The sequence below is a fragment of the Hippichthys cyanospilos genome, chromosome 10 (genome assembly GCF_059441005.1).
Source record: "Hippichthys cyanospilos isolate Australia breed blue-spotted pipefish chromosome 10, RoL_Hcya_1.0, whole genome shotgun sequence".
Taxonomy (NCBI): Eukaryota; Metazoa; Chordata; class Actinopteri; order Syngnathiformes; family Syngnathidae; genus Hippichthys; species Hippichthys cyanospilos.
Window position 1 is genome coordinate 5,153,909 of NC_142378.1, and position 18,669 is coordinate 5,172,577.

Below are 18,669 nucleotides of genomic sequence, written 5' to 3' on the forward strand. Positions count from 1 at the left end.
AGTTTTTTTTCAAGCTTATTGTGACAATGTATTGAGTAGATAGTAAAGTTGTCTAGTTTGAAAGGTCGGTAAATGTAAAATATAATGTGCAGAAAAGACACTCAAGTACTCAGATACCAATTTAAAAAAAAGGATATTGAGAACATTAACATTATTTGTACATCGTTAATTTCACCGCTGTACCACACTCTCATTTCTGCATATCTTGGATTTTAAATTTGAGATTGTAGAAATGTGATTTCATTTAGGGATGAAAATAAATAAACAATTACTTCATTGAGACTTAAAATTTAAGTAAAGTACATATTTAAGACTATAATTCCGAGTGTTTTTTCTCCCATGTGTGACGCACTGTGGCTCAAACGCCGGATGCTGTACCTCCAGGTGAAGACGAAGAAGAAAGATACGGAAATGACGTCTCATTCGCTACTTTCAGCAACAAGCTAGCAGTCGAGCTACAAGACCAAAACAATTGTTTACGTTCTCTTTTGACTTGGTTTTCTTCACGTTTTTATCAACTCCACATTTAGTAGACGAACCACGTGTGGACATTAAGCTTACGACCGCGTCCAAAAGCTGTCGTTTTCTAATAGAAATGTGAGCTGGGTTGTGTAGTTGACGCTAACACGACTAGCATGTAACATAGAAGCTAACAAGTTAAACCCCAATCGAACGTGCATCAAGTGACAGATCTTAATCTGTCATCGTGGGGTCGTAATCTTTTTAGTTTGACGTGGCGTGGTCAACGTCAGCTAGCGGCGACGGTGCGTGGGCCGACAGTTCGTTGACGGCCGCAGCGGGCCGGACCGAGGGCTCATTCGCTTCCTCGCCCCGGCCCGGACGGTGCTGATGCTGGTCGTGGATGCTTGATGGGGCTCTTCAGAGTCATGATGCCGCCCAAATTGCAGCTTTTGGCCGTGCTGACTTTTGCCGTCACCATGCTCTTCATCGAGAATCAGATCCAAAGACTGGAAGAGTCCAGGGCCAAACTAGGTAAGGTATTTATCGAGTTGGAATTTTAATTAAGACAACAGTGGCCATTAAATGATATCTAGGATTATTTCATTCAGCAAGTTATACTGTAAAATTTACACAATAAAATAGATGCATGCTAATTACATTTGACACACTTGGCAATTTAATTTCTTATTAATAATTAGTTTTATGGCACCAATATTAGTGAAACGTCTTGTTTACCAAAGCCACACCTACGTGATCAGATGTCCAGTGATGTAAAGTCTGTTATGAAGTCGACGCCCACACTTGAGGATTACATTGTTATTAAATAATTATTTAATGTCCTTACAGTGACTTAGACCTTGTCAACACGTAACTGGACTTATTTGAAACTGCGTAGTTTCTCCTTTTTTTTTTTTTTTTTTTTGTTAAAAATTCTCTGTTTATATTCCATTGTTTAGTCGCTGCTACACAAACCGAGCAAAGTGTAGTTTCATTCTTTTGCAAGTATGCCAAGTCGCTGGGTGGCAGCCGTGTCAGTAAATTCTATCCAATCAGAAACCTTCCACCTATGATGTGTCCACTGGCGTCATTGGTATCTGCGTCTTTGGCGGAAAAAGGAGCAGAGCAATGACGCAAATCTCCGGTGTAAGCTTGTTACATGCAGACGCAAATCCAAAGGATTTGGCAAATCTCCACTTTGGCCGGAGGTTTGCAAGAACCCGTCTACATGTAAACTATACCTTATATGTCACCTCGTGACGTAAACAAGATTAATAAACTTCAAAGGAAACTGTAAAATTTAGACTTTTCCATTAAAAAGGAATACATTAAATGATTATACATTTCAAAAACGACCAACATAATTTTTTAAATATTATCGTAGGTCGAGTTATCATTAAATCACATTACATGGGGCGTGGCATTTCTCCGGAGGCGGCCATGTTTGTCATGACTATGGACAATGGTAAATGCAGCACCTCCTGCTGTCCGTAATGAAAAACTGTCAAATCTTACACAGTGTCCCATTAAAGACAATAATAAAGTGTGGTACATACTGTACAGTTGAATTGGACTTTGTTTATTTGCCAGAGCGCGCCATGGCCAGACACGAGCTTTCCGAAGCGATGCAGCAGCATCACGGCGAAGTCGTCGGGCGCGGCCTCTCGGAAGAGGAGGACGACGACAACGACGGCACGGTGGTCATCTACAACCGGGTGCCCAAGACGGCCAGCACGTCCTTCACCAACATCGCATACGACCTGTGCGCAAAGAACCGCTTCCACGTTCTGCACATCAACACCACCAAGAACAACCCCGTCATGTCCCTGCAAGACCAGGTTTGACCCCATGCTTGTCAGGAACAGCAAAATTCATTTCCAGTCAAGTACCTTCAAACCAGCGCAAAGCATTTTGGGATGGAAAAAAAACATGAAAATAAAAGCATTCAAGGTTTTTTAAAAAAACGTCACTATAACAATTTAGCAATAAATTGTTTCATGTTCCAATTAATTTGGTCTTAATTTGAAAGGTATTAGTAATCTGTAATCTTGTAATCTGTTGCGCCTCATACAGCACATAAACCACAAGCCTTCTTTTTTTGGGGACGAAAAAATAAAATAACTTAATGCCCATGTAAATTCTTCCGTTTTTACCGCTGCATTTCAGTTATAATTTTTTAACTTTGTTTGAAATTTTGATATGCTATATATGGTCCCAATTTTGAAACTATTTATACGAGGGCAAGGTGTATAAACCTGAGTTTTTGTAAAAGACAGTGCAAATTTATAAAAAGAATCTTGAAACTTTTTAATTCAACCGAACATTATATTTTAAGGGTTTTTTTTTGGCAATTTGATTCCAAATTTTAAGTTTAATATTAAATTGAATCAAAATTATACTCTTCTAAACTTGATTTGTATTGGCATTGATTTAACCAGTCCTTTAATGTAATAAAAAAAAAAATTCCCAATTCTTCAGACAGTACTTTCCACAAATCGTCTTTAGTCTTAATTTCAGATTGAAAAGTTTGAGTGAGTTATCTTGATTGTTTGGTTGGCATTCCCTTTCGCGCAGCTCCATCTGGTGGATGCATAACGTAAACTCAGCCATTACTGTAGCTTCTGTTCTATGCGCCCTATAATGTGGTGCAGCATACACATGAAAACACTTTTTATAATAGGCCATTCATTGAAGGCGCGCCTTAAAATCCGATGCGCCTCATGGTGCGGAAAATAGGATAATAAATTAATCGGGAAACTTGGTTTTGTAAAAAACACTTATGCAAAATCAGCGGCAGTGGAGTAATTGTAACAGATTTAATTGTGCCATTTGGTATTACAGAGGGGGCAACCAAAAATCCAAATCAAAACCCAGCCAAAAAAAAAAAAAAAAAAAAAGAAAGAAAATTGTCCTTTTGTCTTTGGAACACAGATGCGTTTTGTTCACAACGTGACGTCCTGGCGAGGGATGAAGCCCGGCTTCTACCACGGCCACGTGGCCTATCTGGACTTCGCCAAGTGAGATCCGTGGCCGCCGCTTTCTTGCCTCCTTTTGCAGAGCATCAGGAAGGCTCTTTTTGCCTGTAGGTACGGCATCAAGGAGAAGCCCCTGTACATCAACGTGGTGCGAGACCCCATCGAGCGCCTGGTGTCCTACTACTACTTCTTGCGCTTCGGGGACGACTACCGGCCCAACCTGCGGCGAAGGAAACAAGGCGACAAGAAGGTGCTCCTTAGCTCCCGCGAGACTGCCGTGAGAGCCGCATCACACCATCCTTCTTCTCCGTCTTTCAGACCTTCGACGAGTGCGTGGCATCCGGTGGCTCTGACTGCGCCCCTGAGAAACTCTGGTTGCAGATCCCCTTCTTCTGTGGACACCATTCAGAGTGCTGGTAAGCGCTAAAAACTAGCTCACCGTAATATTGTATTGAATGTAACAAAGAAAAAAGGGCTGATGAGAAATAAGATGTTTCCGGTGCAATTTTTGCATTTCAATAGATATTGTGACACTCCTTGTGGTGTTTGCACCTGGCCACTTGAGGGCAGTATAATACCTAGAAGGCACACACAAATAGTTGTTCATCATTGCATTATTTGTTTAGGTTGGGTGCTCTTTTTGAGTCCTTATTTCCTTGAAACCTTATTTCTGTGATGTAACCCTTGTGATTTTTTTTTTTCAGTCAAGTATCCCCTTTCCAGCATGTGCATTTTGACAAAATAATGGCATATGTTTTTACGCACAACTAAATGACCATTTGCTTCATGTTTGGATTCATTTGCTCTTAATTTAAAAAAAACACGCTGTTCCCGTCACTGCATTAAATAGCATGAAGTAAGATTTGCTGACATCTGCAAAAATGCTCTTCAAATCTCACGGATCCCCGTTTGAGAACCGTTGTTCTAGAATATGCTATATAAATCCAATTTTTTTTTTGTTACCGTTTCTAAGAGAGCAACACAGATGCTAGTTTTGTCAACATGTCTATGATGATTTCCACCATATGTTGGAATTAAGCTAAATAAGGCAATATTTTGAATGCACAACTGTATCTCTCTCATGACCTTTGCCTCTTTTTTTGAAAAAAAATCTTCACTGCTACCATACAATGCTCGCGTCAATATTTTGCTCACAAACTTAAACGAATGAGAACGACACGTGGAAATTCCTCAAGTGACTTTTGACCATTTGTGGACGATGTGTGCCACATGCAGGAACGTGGGCAGCCGCTGGGCACTTGAGCAGGCAAAGTACAACCTGGTCAACGAGTACCTGCTGGTGGGCGTGACGGAGGAGCTGGAGGACTTCATCATGATCCTGGAGGCCACGCTGCCGCGCTTCTTCAGGGGCGCCACCGAGCTTTACAAGACGGGTGAGTACTGCCACGCTAACATGGTTGATAGTTTACTGTTGTGTTAAAACGTTAAGTGTTTGGCTGCTTGCAGAGCAGACTCAGCAAGCCATCTTTGTGAAAACAATTCCTGTAATTCCCCACATATAGGACGCACATGTGTATAGGGCACACCCTTAATTTTAGGGTCAAACTGGTAGTTTTTTTATTTATTTTTTTAACTTCTTGGCATGCATGGAGGATAAGGGTGATGTTTTTGTCTTTAAAGTAGCTTACCAATGATGGGGCAATATTGCCCGCAAAGAACAATTAACCAACAAAAAGAATAATAATGTATTATTTATTCATTTTTACCAAGCATAGTGCACATTTTTAATGTACCAAATGTTCAGTGTTTTGCTTGATGATTTATTAGATTGTGTTTCATGGCAAAAATAGTGCTATCATTTTATGATAGCATAACATCTTTACGCAAGCTTATCAAAGCGCCAGAATCCGATGCGGCCGCATGCCTACTCACGGCCCAGTTTGCTCAAGTGCTCATCGGCGCCCTGTCGTCGTTTTCCCAGGCAAGAAGTCGCACCTACGCAAGACCACCGAGAAGAAGCCCCTCTCCCGCGAGACCATCGGCAAACTCCAGCAATCCAAGATCTGGAAGATGGAGAACGAGTTCTACGAGTTTGCGCTGGAGCAGTTCCAATTCGTGCGGGCGCACGCCGTCCGCGAGAAGGACGGCGAGCTTCTCGTGCTGCCACAGAGCTTCTTCTATGAGAAGATCTACCCCAAAGCCACCTGAGGAACGCTGAGGAGCACCACCAACACACACATGCTGGATTTCGGGACTGTTTACAGGTAACTTTTTTTTTTTTTAATTACAAAGGCGACTCGATTAGGACCTTCCGAGTGGCTGCTGAGGAACCGGCAAGCTCATCGGACTGATGAGGATTTCTTTTCTACGCTACATTTTTCAAGCTTGTTTACAAAAACACACAGTGAGACTTTTAAGACAGCTGCATAAATGTGGACAAACTGCTTTTGACGGACCAAATGTCACTTTATGTAAGCTCACATGGAACCACATGGACATCCCAACGGTGAGTTGCACAAATATGTACCATGTGGACAGAAGTATTGGGACCTCGCACGTAACTCATTACTTTTCTCATGTAAAGCTGCAGTTCATTACATCTTCTGTAATGAACACATGGAATCTGTAAAGCTAAAGTTTACTAAGATTTCCTAATACTTTTGTCCACATATGATGACGTCATCCGCAGCGATGGCGGCATCCATCCAAGATGGATTTTGGAGCGTGACGACGCAAGCGGAAAGTACAGGGTCGTACAACTGATTGTGCCTTTTTACGAGGATTACTCATACGCGTGCACCATTTCTTGCGTTGCCATTCAAAACAAACACTTTGTGCGTGTGTATTTCTCATCACATCCCATTTCATTTCACACATAAACGCCTACTTCGAAATGTTGTCTTTGATTTTATTGTCAGCCTGCTTTATGCAGATAAGTATGAGAGCTGCACTATATTTTGACGAGAAAATGAAGTGTTTAAGAAAAAAAGTATACAAACCACCTGAGTTTAGAGGGAAAAAGATTTATAGACGTAAAAATGTGAATTAGAGAAAATCCCTAATTAAAAAGACAAAAAGTTATTATTTCACCAAATAATTTTTTTACAAGATTACAACTTCATTTTCAAAAAATAAAAATAAATGTTTTAAATGTATGTAATACGGTGTAATGTCATTAGATGGCGACATTTTACCAAAAACAAAAAGTACCTCTGACATAGTCCTCTTATTAAGCCATTTTTTGCAGTAAAAGGTCACATTAGGGAAATGAAAATGTGATTTAAAAACACAGTTCAAAATCAAAAGAATAATTTCTTACAAAAGAAAAAAATGGGAATACAACAAAAAATTAGTATGTACACTTTAGAGAAAAGGCTTTATATTTTTTGTTGAATTTTATAGATGTTTTCAAGGAAAAAGTCATTATTTCGTCAAACATTTTTTTCCCCCAAATGAATGCAACTTAATTTTCAAAAAGTCAGAAAAATAGGTCTAAAATTAACATGGAAAAAAATTCAAGTGTATGTAATACAGATGTATTGTCGTTAGATGGCGACATTTTTCTAAAATAGAAAACACTTCTGTTAGAGATAATGTCACATTGAGATTTCAGCATGAAAAAGTTAATATTTTGTCTATGATTAATAATGATGACTATTTTTATGTGCGATTAATATCTTTATGAACATTCTTTTCCACGTAATGTAGGCCGAAATTGGCATCACGTGCTGAAACTCACTCGTTGGTCATGTGACATTCACAAGCTGTGCAGTGATTGGTCATTACCTTTCAGCTGTTCGCAGCTGGAAAATGTATCTTGAAATGTACTAATCGAATTTAGTTATCAAAATCATTATGGACAAATTATTTACTCTTTATTGATTACTTGATACTTGGAACATTTCAACTATTTAACATTTTTTAAAATTGCAACTTTTTTTCAGCATAATATGGCAGTCGTCAGGTTATAACTATCATGTTTTTGTGTGTGAGTCTTGAGTGTATCCCTAATATCCTTTTTGTCCCTCCTGAAGGCTCAGCAAAGTCCTCCCTCCTAATGTCTGCATGTCAGTCATCAGGGTGCACTTGAGCAACTCCGACCCTCCAATGCGTCTCGCAGGAAGGATGAGCCACAAAAGTCTGCCAGTGAGGTTCGCGTCCGCCCGCCCGCCCGCCCGCCCGCCCGAGGAGTTTCACGCTCCAGCGGTCCGTGGAACCTATTCGCTGCAAAAAAAAAAAAAAAAAACAGGAAAGTCTGGGCCGTCTCAGGGAGGGGAAAAAAATGGAACTCAATTAAGCTTTTTTGCCGCAGGCGTATTGGAACATTGTTTCATTAAGCAGATGAATACAGTCTGATAATTACTCTGTCTCAATTAGAGGGAAAAACTATTGATTGTGGCTGATGAGCTTGAAGGTTAATTAGGAACACAACGTTTCCAACCAATTCAATCACGCTTTCAAGGCCTCTTCAGTCAACAGCGTGCTGCTTTTTTGCTTTCATTCAAATAAGTCCAGAGTACTTTTTTTTTTTTTTTTTTTTACTTCAATGCAAAACAGCCACTGCAGTGGACAGCTATTCAAAGCTTTGATAGAAATATTTTGAATGTGCATCACTCGGTACACTTGGCAGCTATTCAAATGGCAATCGTAAATTATGTAACGCAATGGTGTCCAAACTACGGCCCGGGGCCCAATTGTGGCCCGCCGACCACATTTTTATGGCATATACTAAGAACACATTTTGACACGGCTGATGAAAAGATGTCATGTTTGACTGTGTTAGAAGCAGGAAAAAACAAAAAAACAAAGCATAGATGTAAGTTTTTGTACAATTGCATGCCAGACGGAAAAGTTAGATGTAAATGCACATGCCACGGGCAGTACACATCTTTACTTAAATCTTAAATTGTTAAACCTTATTACATCTTCAGTAACTGTACTGTTATCTATTCCCTTTTGCATCCCTTTGGCTACAGTCTCACGGAGAGTAGCGGTTATATTAGCGTGCCCGGAAGTCAAATTAGAGAGAAGCCTGTCGCTGACCAAACACGATAAAAAGCAGAGTTTACACTTGAAATTCCAATTTATTCCAAGAGAATTGGCTACAGTCTCACGGAGAGCCTCGGTTATATTGGCGGTGCCCGGAAGTCAAATTAGAGAGAAGCCTGTAGCTGACCAAACATAATAAAAAGCAGAGTTGACAGTTGAAATTCCAATTTATTCCAAAAGAAATCGAGGGAAGAAAGCACAACAATGTTGAGTTTCAAATCAAGTTGAAAGTCAAAGAATAGAAGATGAGTCTGTGCTTATGAAAGTCCAAATGTTGCTTTCGAGGTAAGTGGGAAATCGGATACATCCCACTTCAGGCGTCGTCGTTCTGCAAACTTGAAACTTCCCTTAAAGGGACACTGTGTAAGATTTAGAGCGTTTTTCATTACAGACAGAAGGAAGTGCTGCAGGTGCTGCAGTTACCATTGTCAGTAGCCATAACAAACATGGCCGCCTACAGTGAAGTGCCACTCCCCTTGTAATATAATGATAACTAGACCTACAAATATATTTGAAATATACTGTTGGGCTTTAAGAGCACAGTTATTTGCAAGTTTTTGAAAATTCTATTGGTTTAATTTATTCCTTTTTAATGAAAAACGCTCTAAATCTTACACGGTGTCCCTTTAAAGCGCCTTCATCAATTTAGCGCACATTGTGCAAAAAAAAAAAGCGTGTTCCTTCATCCGCCAGTAGAGGTCGCCATGCCTCCGCCTGTAGAATCTTCCTCATCGGCGAGGCCTGAAAAGGTTCAGCGAGTTCCCCCGAAATGCACCTGAGCTCGGCCCAGTGGAACACACTAATAGCACATTAGCATGAGCACTACAAATGATACCATTAGGCTCACTTGGACATAAATACTCTCACTTGGTCTCGGACAATTTGTTCCGCCGCTCTGCGTGTAATGATGCCACTGGCGTAGAATGGGGAGAATGTTCTGTGACCAGACACTTTAAAAAAATATAAAATAATGACGAGACTCTCCAACGTGAGCGCGATGGCTCCATTGCGCTTTATCTCACTTTAAGGACCTTTTCTTTTGTCAACACAGGCGTCATCTGGACCACTTTAAGCCGCACTTTCGTACCGGGGACATTTTGTGATATTAGATTTTTAAGACAATTTACTTCGTGAATATAAGTCCGATTTGCGAGATTGTCTTCTTTTTTTTTATGCACTCAGTGCCAGCGATTTTGTGGGGAAAAAAAAAAAAACGAAGTTAGTTCCAGCCTTTTTAGAGCAGTTGGGCTGATTCTACAAGACTCACAGAATATTGTGTTCTACAATTAGATACACTCAAATTGCCTAAATGAAAGAATAGACTCCCTTCCATCACCAGCACAAAAAAGTTGGGTTCCACCTGTCGCTGTCTGAGGGGGGACGAAAGTTGAAATCAACTCAAAGTGACCATTTTTATCCTAAAAAAATATTTGTTGCCCAATCATCAACTTGGATGACCACTGCAGTGACGTTGAGAAGTTTTTAACCCCCCTTAAAAATATCAACATTATCAAATGTTGGATTTAGGGAGCCTTTTTTTCCCCCCCATTACCATGTAAATCAGCTATCAGCTATTTTTCCCAAGAAAAAAAAAGTCAAAAGTATGCGAAAAATATCAGTTGTTTTCAACATAATGAACGTTAGGTCACATATTTACGACAAAAGTCTACTGACAAAAATCTGTATTTTCAACAGAAATGTCCATTTTGGGCTTTCTCCAAAAAGCATGCCCCTTCCTCGGAATTCCAACTTGACGAACCAACCTCAATGTGTTGTATGTCGGTTTAAAGGGCATTGAGTGTAGATTTAGAATTTGTGTGGAATACTGAATATCAATCTCAATGTTTGATTTTTACCAACATATGCCCGTCTTTTGTGAAAACGCATCATATATATGTATGTACTCCATGTATATACTGTATACGTGTGCGTTTTTTGTGGAATACCCGTTGGACATCGCGGACTGGACATTTTTTGAATAGCTTATTCTTGAAATGTCAAGCGAGTATGCACCGATGTTAGATAACGGCGTGTAGCCCATATAAAAGCTCATACAAGAGCACGAGTGCGATCCGCCACTCCGTAATATGTATTTCATGGAATTTAATGCCTCATTTAAAGTGAAAAAAAAAATCCTAATCTTTTTTCCCCCCTGGTCTAAGCGCAGACTTCACACTGCGAGCCCTTCTTGCTCCATAAAGCAAACAGAGCAGATCGGAGACAGCTTGTCGGGCCCCCGCATGGCCAAAGGGGACCGCCGACCGGTCGCCGATGGGTCGCCGGGTGGCGTGTCCGACTCGTGTTTTATGCAAATGTATCCGAACGGGAGGTAAAATGGAAGCCAGCGTGTCGGAGGCAGCGGGCCAAGAAAGCCCCGGTGCAGATGATGGATGGCGCTGGGGAGGGGGGCGGGAAAAAGATGATGGACGCCATCATAAAGCTGGGCCAAATTCATCCCTTAATGGATACTTGCCTTCTGGTCTGATGCACATTAAAGGCCCCCCCAATAGGATTAATGGCTGGCTATGCTAAGGCTGCACTTAGGCGGTACTGAGCTAAATGCTAGCATCACGAGACTAATCATTTGATTATCTACTAACGTCATATTTCTGCTTTTGGACGCCCGAATGATATCGCTTGGATTAGGCTCATCTGACACCTTGTCGCTGCTTAACAGGCTTTGTGACTAGCATGTTGCCTATCCTAGTACTTAGCAACCAAGCTGGCAGATACTCAACATGTTTTGCTAACTGTTTAGCAAACTAGCGTCTAGGTCATATGCTAGTAATATAGCTGAATAGCGACTAGCTAAGTATGTAGGATAGGCAGCATGTTAGTGACAAAGATTAGTAGCTAAATTCTACATAGGTGAGTAGGGCCCTGTTTTAACTGGGACGGTCCCCGTTTTGAGTCTGGAGTCCCGACAGATTTGGCCAGTCCCCCGCGTCCCGTTTTTTCGTATGTCGATCCCGTCGTTGTCATAGCGATTTATTCGTCGATTAAAACGAAATTTGAACGGTTTCACTATCACGTCATACCTGATTCAGAACTACTTCCTGCTTCCCGTCCCAAAGAATCATGGGAAATTTAGTCACCCGAATAAACTTTCTGACGGCGTGTTCCCGATGTCGGCCCGCTAGTTACGTTGTGCTAAGTATAAAAGAAAGGCTCACATCCGCTGATTGATAGCTACATAGAGAAACAAGAGAAAGCAAGTACTGTATTCGCTAACGTTGTTGACTGGATATGCGTACTCACGCAGTAGGACATCCAAAACGTTAATAGAAATACTAGTTCACTGCACCCAATCAGCAATTGCTCGTCCATGAGTACGTTACAGGGGGAAAAATTTGTCAACTACAGAATTTTCCGCGCTATAAGGCGCACCTGATTATAAGGTGCATAGAATAGAAGCTACAGTAGTGGCTGGGATTGTGTCATGCATCCACTATATGGAACTGCACTAAAGGCAATATCAGTCAGTCAAACCTTTCAATCAGAAATGAAAAATGATTTGTGGAAGGTACTATCTGAAAAATGGGAAAAATACCTCTTGATTTCTTCAAAAGACAGTTTAAATGAACGCCAAGACCAATTAAAAGTTTAAAAGAATATAAATAGGATCAATTAGGTATTAAACTTTTTAAAAATCAAAATCCAACCAAAAACCTGAACATTTTGTCTATGTCTCCGTATAAGGCGCATGGGATTATAAGGCGCACCGTCAGCTTTTGAGAAAATTGAAGGCTTTTGGGTGCGTCTTATAGTGCGGAAAATACGGTACACTGCCGATTTCCACGTTCGGACATGTGAGCGTAGCCATCCGAGAGTCCTGCGTGCAATCATCGGGACCGCTATGACTCATTTGACTCGAATCTGAAAATTCCGATGTGCCATTTGTTTTTAATGGCTCGCCGCCTACTTGTGCACCGCCCCCGCAAGCTAGCTACCGAGAAACATTGCTTGTTAGGAAGGTACGCGGAAGCTTAGCCTAAGTCTGCGAGAGAGGCGGGGTACACTCCGGAGTCCACTAAATCTCTGCGAACAAAAGTTGATCTTTTTCGGGGCGCGCACAAAACTGCCATTATGCCTCGTGACCGACGTCCGTATTCAAACCGGACAGCTTTATAGAAACACTCTTATCAATTAAACCCGCCGAGGAAAATACGGGGGGGGGGGACATTTAATAAGCATCTGTCATTCACTGACAGGTGGGACATGATGTAATAGCTAATGGACAATACGAGGCTGTGCGGCGAGGCTGACCCCGTGCGGGAAACTCTTAATTAGATTGCTCCATTGTCGTTTGACCTTGGCGGAAGAAGACACCCAACACTGCTGCTGCTCCTCTGCCCCCCCCCCCCCCCCCCCCCCCCCCCCCCCTTCCTTCCCTTTCTGGTCCTGCTGGAGGCTGGCAGAGAATCAGCAATTGAATCCATTGTGCGTCGGTGCTGATGAGCTTTGCAGAGTAGATAATGGATTAAATTATTTATCTGCTATCCCCCCGCCGTCCCTTCTCCTCCATCCCGCCTCATTGTTGCCTGCTCTTTGTGCGGCTGCGGCGCGACACAGGCGCGGGCTCAAGGCCTTGATCACTCGCCGCCTTTCATAGATCTAATTTTTCTAATTAGCGCCTGAATGGCGTCCGGGCTTCTCCCGCTCTCGCCCCTCCCCTCCCTCTTCGTCGCCGGCGTACTCTTGGCGAGATGCATTCCATGACACTGCATAAGCGCCCGTGTCCGTCCTCTATGGCGACCTTAAATGATTCCGCTAATCATCTCGTCAGGAAGTTGTCGCAGATGCCACAAAGGAGCCGATCCCCCTAATGATCATCGAAATTCACCTGAAAGAAAAGTTTGCACTTAATTCGCTCTGCCGTCGCGTTCCCGTACATTCGGCCAAAACGCAAAGTATTTTAGGGCTTCGTCTCAATGTAACGCATGTTTTTTTTTTGTTTTTTTTTTGCATGTCTGTGATCGTCAAAGTTGTTACCGTTTAGCGATATGTGAAACAATCACGACCCCCGTTTACACGATGACCAAAGAAATTTAGGGCTTCGTTTCACCGTCACGCATGTTTTTTTTGTTTGTTTTTTTTGCACGTATGTGATTCTCAACGTCGTCACAACTTTGGTTTGATGCTTGCGGATAAAAATCGGAAGTAGCTTTTGTTTTGATGGTGACAAGGTTTTAGGGAATTAAGCGCAGCAAATAAATGTGAAAGTGACCTCTACAAACGTTGAATTCGCTCCGCCGTTGCGTTTTCGTATACACGAGCAAACTAGTTTCGATCTTTGTCTCGCCGTAACGCATGTGTTTCGTAAATTTCTGTACACTGAAAAAAACTTTGCATCTTCAAGTCTGTGATTGTCAATATTGTCACTCTTAAGTGTTATACGTGAAACAATCAAGACCTCCGTTTGCACGTTGACACTTGTGGATAAAAACGAGAAAACATTCTATCGAAAGTAACTTTTGTTTTGACGGAAAAGTTGAGGTCTTCTCTTGCCTACCAAATTCCACGTTCTCGACTCATACCGGCTTGGGGGTCCGAGTTCTGAAATTTGGTGGCAAAGTTGGTCTTTGACCCCCGGCAACTTCAGGCGTGACCTCAAGACGGCCGCCCGGATCCAAAAGGATGGCCTTGGCGCGTCTTCACAGGCCTGCCCGTACTGTACAAGTGGCCGGGCTGTTTGCGTTTCCTCCGCCCCCTCCCTTCCTGACAACGGGCAACAAAGGGCCCATTGAGCAACCGCGTTGGCGGCGGCGGGGGTCTTTGATGGCTAATCTGCATGCGTTTGTACAGGGAAACTGGAGCCGGCTTCAAGGAAACAGGTGGAACTCATTACGATATCCCCACTCTGGATTTCCTCCTACGTTCTCTTCTTTTTTTTTTTTTAAATCAGGATTTTTTTTTTCTCCCCTCCAGAAATTCCCGGGTGAGTCCTCTCTATCAACGCACAAAAACATGGCAGGTTTTGCTACGTTCTCACACTTTTCTGGAGGAAAGTTAGTTGTTTTTTTGTTTTTTTTCCCCATGTCAGCTTCGGGACTCATTTCACTTTCCAGAAATGTCCAAAATAAGACTTTCTTATCAAAGCCTTTTTTTCCTGGAAAAAAAAAAATATGATGCGTTTTTACAAAATCATACCCGTCAACTTTCCTGTGTCATCGATAAATTGAGAGCTTCCCTTCAGGTTTTTAAAGGCTTCATCAGTGACGGAGCCAATCCTGCCAGATAAATCGGAAAAATAAACCGCTCAACACAAAATAAGCAGATATGTATTTTTTTTTTATTTTATTTTGGGGAGGTAAGGAGGCTGATCTTCAATTTGGCTGCCGGCTCCATGGGAGGGATTTTCATGCTTGTAGCATGTTTGGGAACGTGTGCTTGGATTATGATGTCTTGGATAAAAAGTCGTATTTATGTTACCGATTTTTTTTTGAATGAAAAATGCAACCTACCTTTTTTGTTTTTTTTACCTATTTTACTTTTTAGACCTGTCGTAAAGTATTTTTCGATGAATCACTCTCATTCACCACCTTAGAGTGCAGATTCATTTTGAGATTTAAAATTTAAATCAATGAAATGACAAAAAAGCTTTAAACGTTGATAATTCATGATAATTCTGTAAGAAGGATTCTTTGACGTATCTAACGTACATAATATTCATGAAAAAATTGTTGCTTTTTTCTTTTTTTTTTAATTCTACAGACCTACATTGGACTTCTCCTTTCGGTGATCCAATCTACAAGAGAAGAGAATCCTTTGTCAGAATGGCCACGATGATTTTACGTCCGTAAAAGAGGAGGGGGCGGGGCCAGATCTTGCACGGGTAAGGTAACGTCAAGCAAAGCGAAAATCTGAATCCAATAAGGTGGCCGTGTTTGCACCTGCCGCAGATCACTTGCAGATGTGTTCGCCTAAAGTCATGAGCGGCCATTGTTTTGCTTTGCGCAGCCTAATCTGCCCCTGAAACGGACACTTTGGAATGTCTTGTTTTTCTGCTTGTGCGCCCCTACCGCAAAAAAAAATTACCTTTGTGTTACTAGCAGCAATTTTTTGGGAATGAACCTATTTACAATTACTTTTCTTTTTAAAGGGACAGTGTGTAGAATTTTAGTGGTGAACACATTTTTTTTGTGTCAAAACAAGCTATAAACTTTAATAATAATTGACAAAAAATGTCAACATATATATACAGTATATAGATACAGTATATATATATATATATATATATATATATATATATATATATATATATATATATATATATTAGTCATATTTTCAGGGACAATAAAGTCACAATTACTTCCCAGTTGTTCCCTTGGTTCACCAGTAGGTGGCACTACATATATAAATAATTAATTTAATATAAATTAAAAAAAATATATATATATATATATATATATATATATATATATATATATATATATATATATATATAATGCATAGCCTCGTTTTCACAAGGAAATAAAAAAGGTTTTTTTTTTTTTTCCAGTCCAAATCGTGGCTAACTGGTGTATGCATTTTTGTGTATGTGTGTGAGTATCAGTGGGAAGGCGCGTCGCGCGTTCCCAGGATTCTCAGACAGCTTTTGGCCAGCCAACAGAAGCGGCGGGACGTCCAAATTGGCCCCGTTGTCATCGAGCGCCACTATGATCTTCTGTGATCCCTCATTTTCGTCCGTCAGCGGGCCCCGATCAAAACGGCCAGCCCGTCCCGCGCTTCCTGTCATCCAGGAAGCGGGAAACAAAGGTCTGCCTCTTCCTTTTTCAGAGCATTAGCCAGCGGCTCCACTTTCCTCATTCATGAAAGAAAGACTTGTTTGGAGAGCGGCTACTCTCTTGTCTGCTAACAGGAAAAAGACGCACGGTGAAAAGATGAGCGGAATTGGCGCCCGTGTCCTCCATTTTCGAGCTAGCGTTCATATTTCCCACGCTCCATGAATCCAACATAATGAAACTTTGGAATCATTGCTCACAATGTCGACGTACGAAAATTCCATTCATCCGTTCAAATTTTGGTTGGAATCTTGTGAAGACATACAGTGGGCGTACGCGGCGATATTTCATAAATGCAGCCGAGCTTTGCTTTTGTAAATGCGGTGTCTGATTGACAGATTGCACGGCCTGACCGTGACAGTCAGGCCAAGCGTCCGCCACGCCACTTCCACAAGATTGATGAGGCCACGCCCGTCCGCGGGTAGTTAGCCTTCATGCGCGGAGACGCGGCCACTTACTGCCGTTGCCTGTATGCAACGCGATGCACAATAGGATGCCTTTTATGATATATTACCCCATTCGGGTCACCTGTCGGAAATGTTCAAATATTAGCATCGCCCAAGTGTAATTTGCATCGTTTTATGAAAGAAATATGGAAATACAGAATCAATAAAAAGATATATATGTGTATATATATATATATATATATATATATATATTTGTATATATGTGTATATATATATGTGTATATATATGTATATATATATATATATATATATATATATATATATATATATTTGTATATATGTGTATATATATGTGTATATATATATATATATATATATATATATATATATATATTTGTATATATGTGTATATATATGTGTATATATATGTATATATATATATATATATATATATATATATATTTGTATATATGTGTATATATATGTGTGTATATATATATATATATATATATATATACAGTCGGCCCCCGGCTTACGAGCACCCTGATTTACGAACAATTCGCCTTACGAGCGTGGATCAGGGAGAGTTTTGTCCTCCGCTTACGAACAAACCTCTCGCCTTACGAGCAATTCGACATGCCGGCCATTGAGTATGTAGAAATGTTCTCGTTTAATTGCGTCAATAAAATCAACAGTAGCGACATCATCAATCATCAGTAGATATTTGTGGCAGTAACGTGAACGCTATTGGTCTTACAACGTCACACTGACTGTCTCACTCACGGTGTCTAAATATATTACCATATATATATATATATATATATATTTGTATATATGTGTATATATATGTGTGTGTATATATATATATATATATATATATATATATATATATATATATATATATACATATATATATATATATATATATATATATATATATATATATATAAAGCTTATTTATTATGTACTATAATATATAATGTATAATACAGATTTTTATACATTTATATAAAAATATAATGATGTTACTATGGTATTATTTATGACATTTTGATGTCATACTTTTAATATTGCCAGAATGAAGGTTAGAAGGGGAAAAAAAAAACATTTAAGAGGGTTAAAGGAAATATGTAACAACAAAAGCTATGTTATAAGGAAAGAGCAGGAATGTTAGAGGGGGCAATAACCATTGTGAGGGCTTAAAGGAAATGGTTAACATCAAATTTACAAAGTTAGAAGGGCATTTTTGATTTAACACAGAAAAAAAATGCAATCACTGTAGGACATTAGCCATATTACACAATCCCCTTAAAATTGTTAGACGTCGACGGGCAAACGTCTCCAAGAACAACCATTTTACGCTCACTCGTGAGCCAGACTTAAGACAGCGGTGGCGAAAAGAATTTTTTTCTTTTGGTCCACGGCCAAACGCTAACACTGAGGCGCGTCAGCCCCATATGTGTTTTCCCGGACCGCCCGCGCGACACGGTTTTTTTGGGGGGGATCAAGCGGGAGCCATGAGAGGAAATGAAAGAAGGGCTTGTCTTTACTTTGGCCCCGAGATTGTTTTGGAGGTTGGGAGGGGCCAAGGGGGGAGGGCACACAATCAAGGTGCCGCCAGCACGGCGTTGACTTTGGCCGCTAATTGCGTCGTCAAGAGCATATCTCGGGGGGGAATTCCTGTTTGCTTTACAAGAACCGCCGCCAATATCGCCGTCATCAAGTCCAAATCGATTTGCACTCGCGCCATGTACGTTTTCAATGCGTTTGGAAATCGACACAATTTGGAGTCTCAGATTCATATGCGTTTTGCTGATATTAAAGAAAGTAAGATCGTGGGACGATAACAAACTTTTTCGTGAACATTACAGATTATTTGAGCACAGTAAAAGTCTTCGCAAACAACAGTTGAACAACACGTGTTTTTGCTAACATTAAAGACAAAGTAAGCGTATCAGATGATAATGTACATTTTCATAAAAATTACAGATCGTTTTAGAATGTCTGACAAACATGAAATGTTTTCACAAACAT

At 40.7% G+C, this 18,669-nt stretch overlaps 2 protein-coding genes across 2 annotated transcripts in view; both read left to right on the forward strand.

Moving 5' to 3' along the window:
* Positions 1 to 413: 413 nt before the first annotated feature.
* LOC148416716 (heparan sulfate 2-O-sulfotransferase 1-like) lies at positions 414 to 6,289 on the forward strand. Its single transcript, XM_088426586.1, has 7 exons — positions 414 to 993; positions 2,050 to 2,297; positions 3,391 to 3,476; positions 3,546 to 3,684; positions 3,753 to 3,850; positions 4,671 to 4,828; positions 5,377 to 6,289. The coding sequence occupies exons 1-7, from the start codon at positions 870 to 872 to the stop codon at positions 5,601 to 5,603; spliced, it is 1,080 nt and encodes a 359-aa protein (XP_088282712.1). The 5' UTR covers positions 414 to 869; the 3' UTR covers positions 5,604 to 6,289.
* A 9,736-nt stretch (positions 6,290 to 16,025) lies between these two features.
* Positions 16,026 to 18,669, forward strand: part of lmo4b (LIM domain only 4b) — a 30,362-nt gene continuing 27,718 nt past the window's right edge. Inside the window, exon 1 of the mRNA XM_088426338.1 lies at positions 16,026 to 16,202. The gene's annotated coding sequence lies outside the window, so the exon portion shown is untranslated. The remainder of the gene's footprint in view (positions 16,203 to 18,669) is intronic.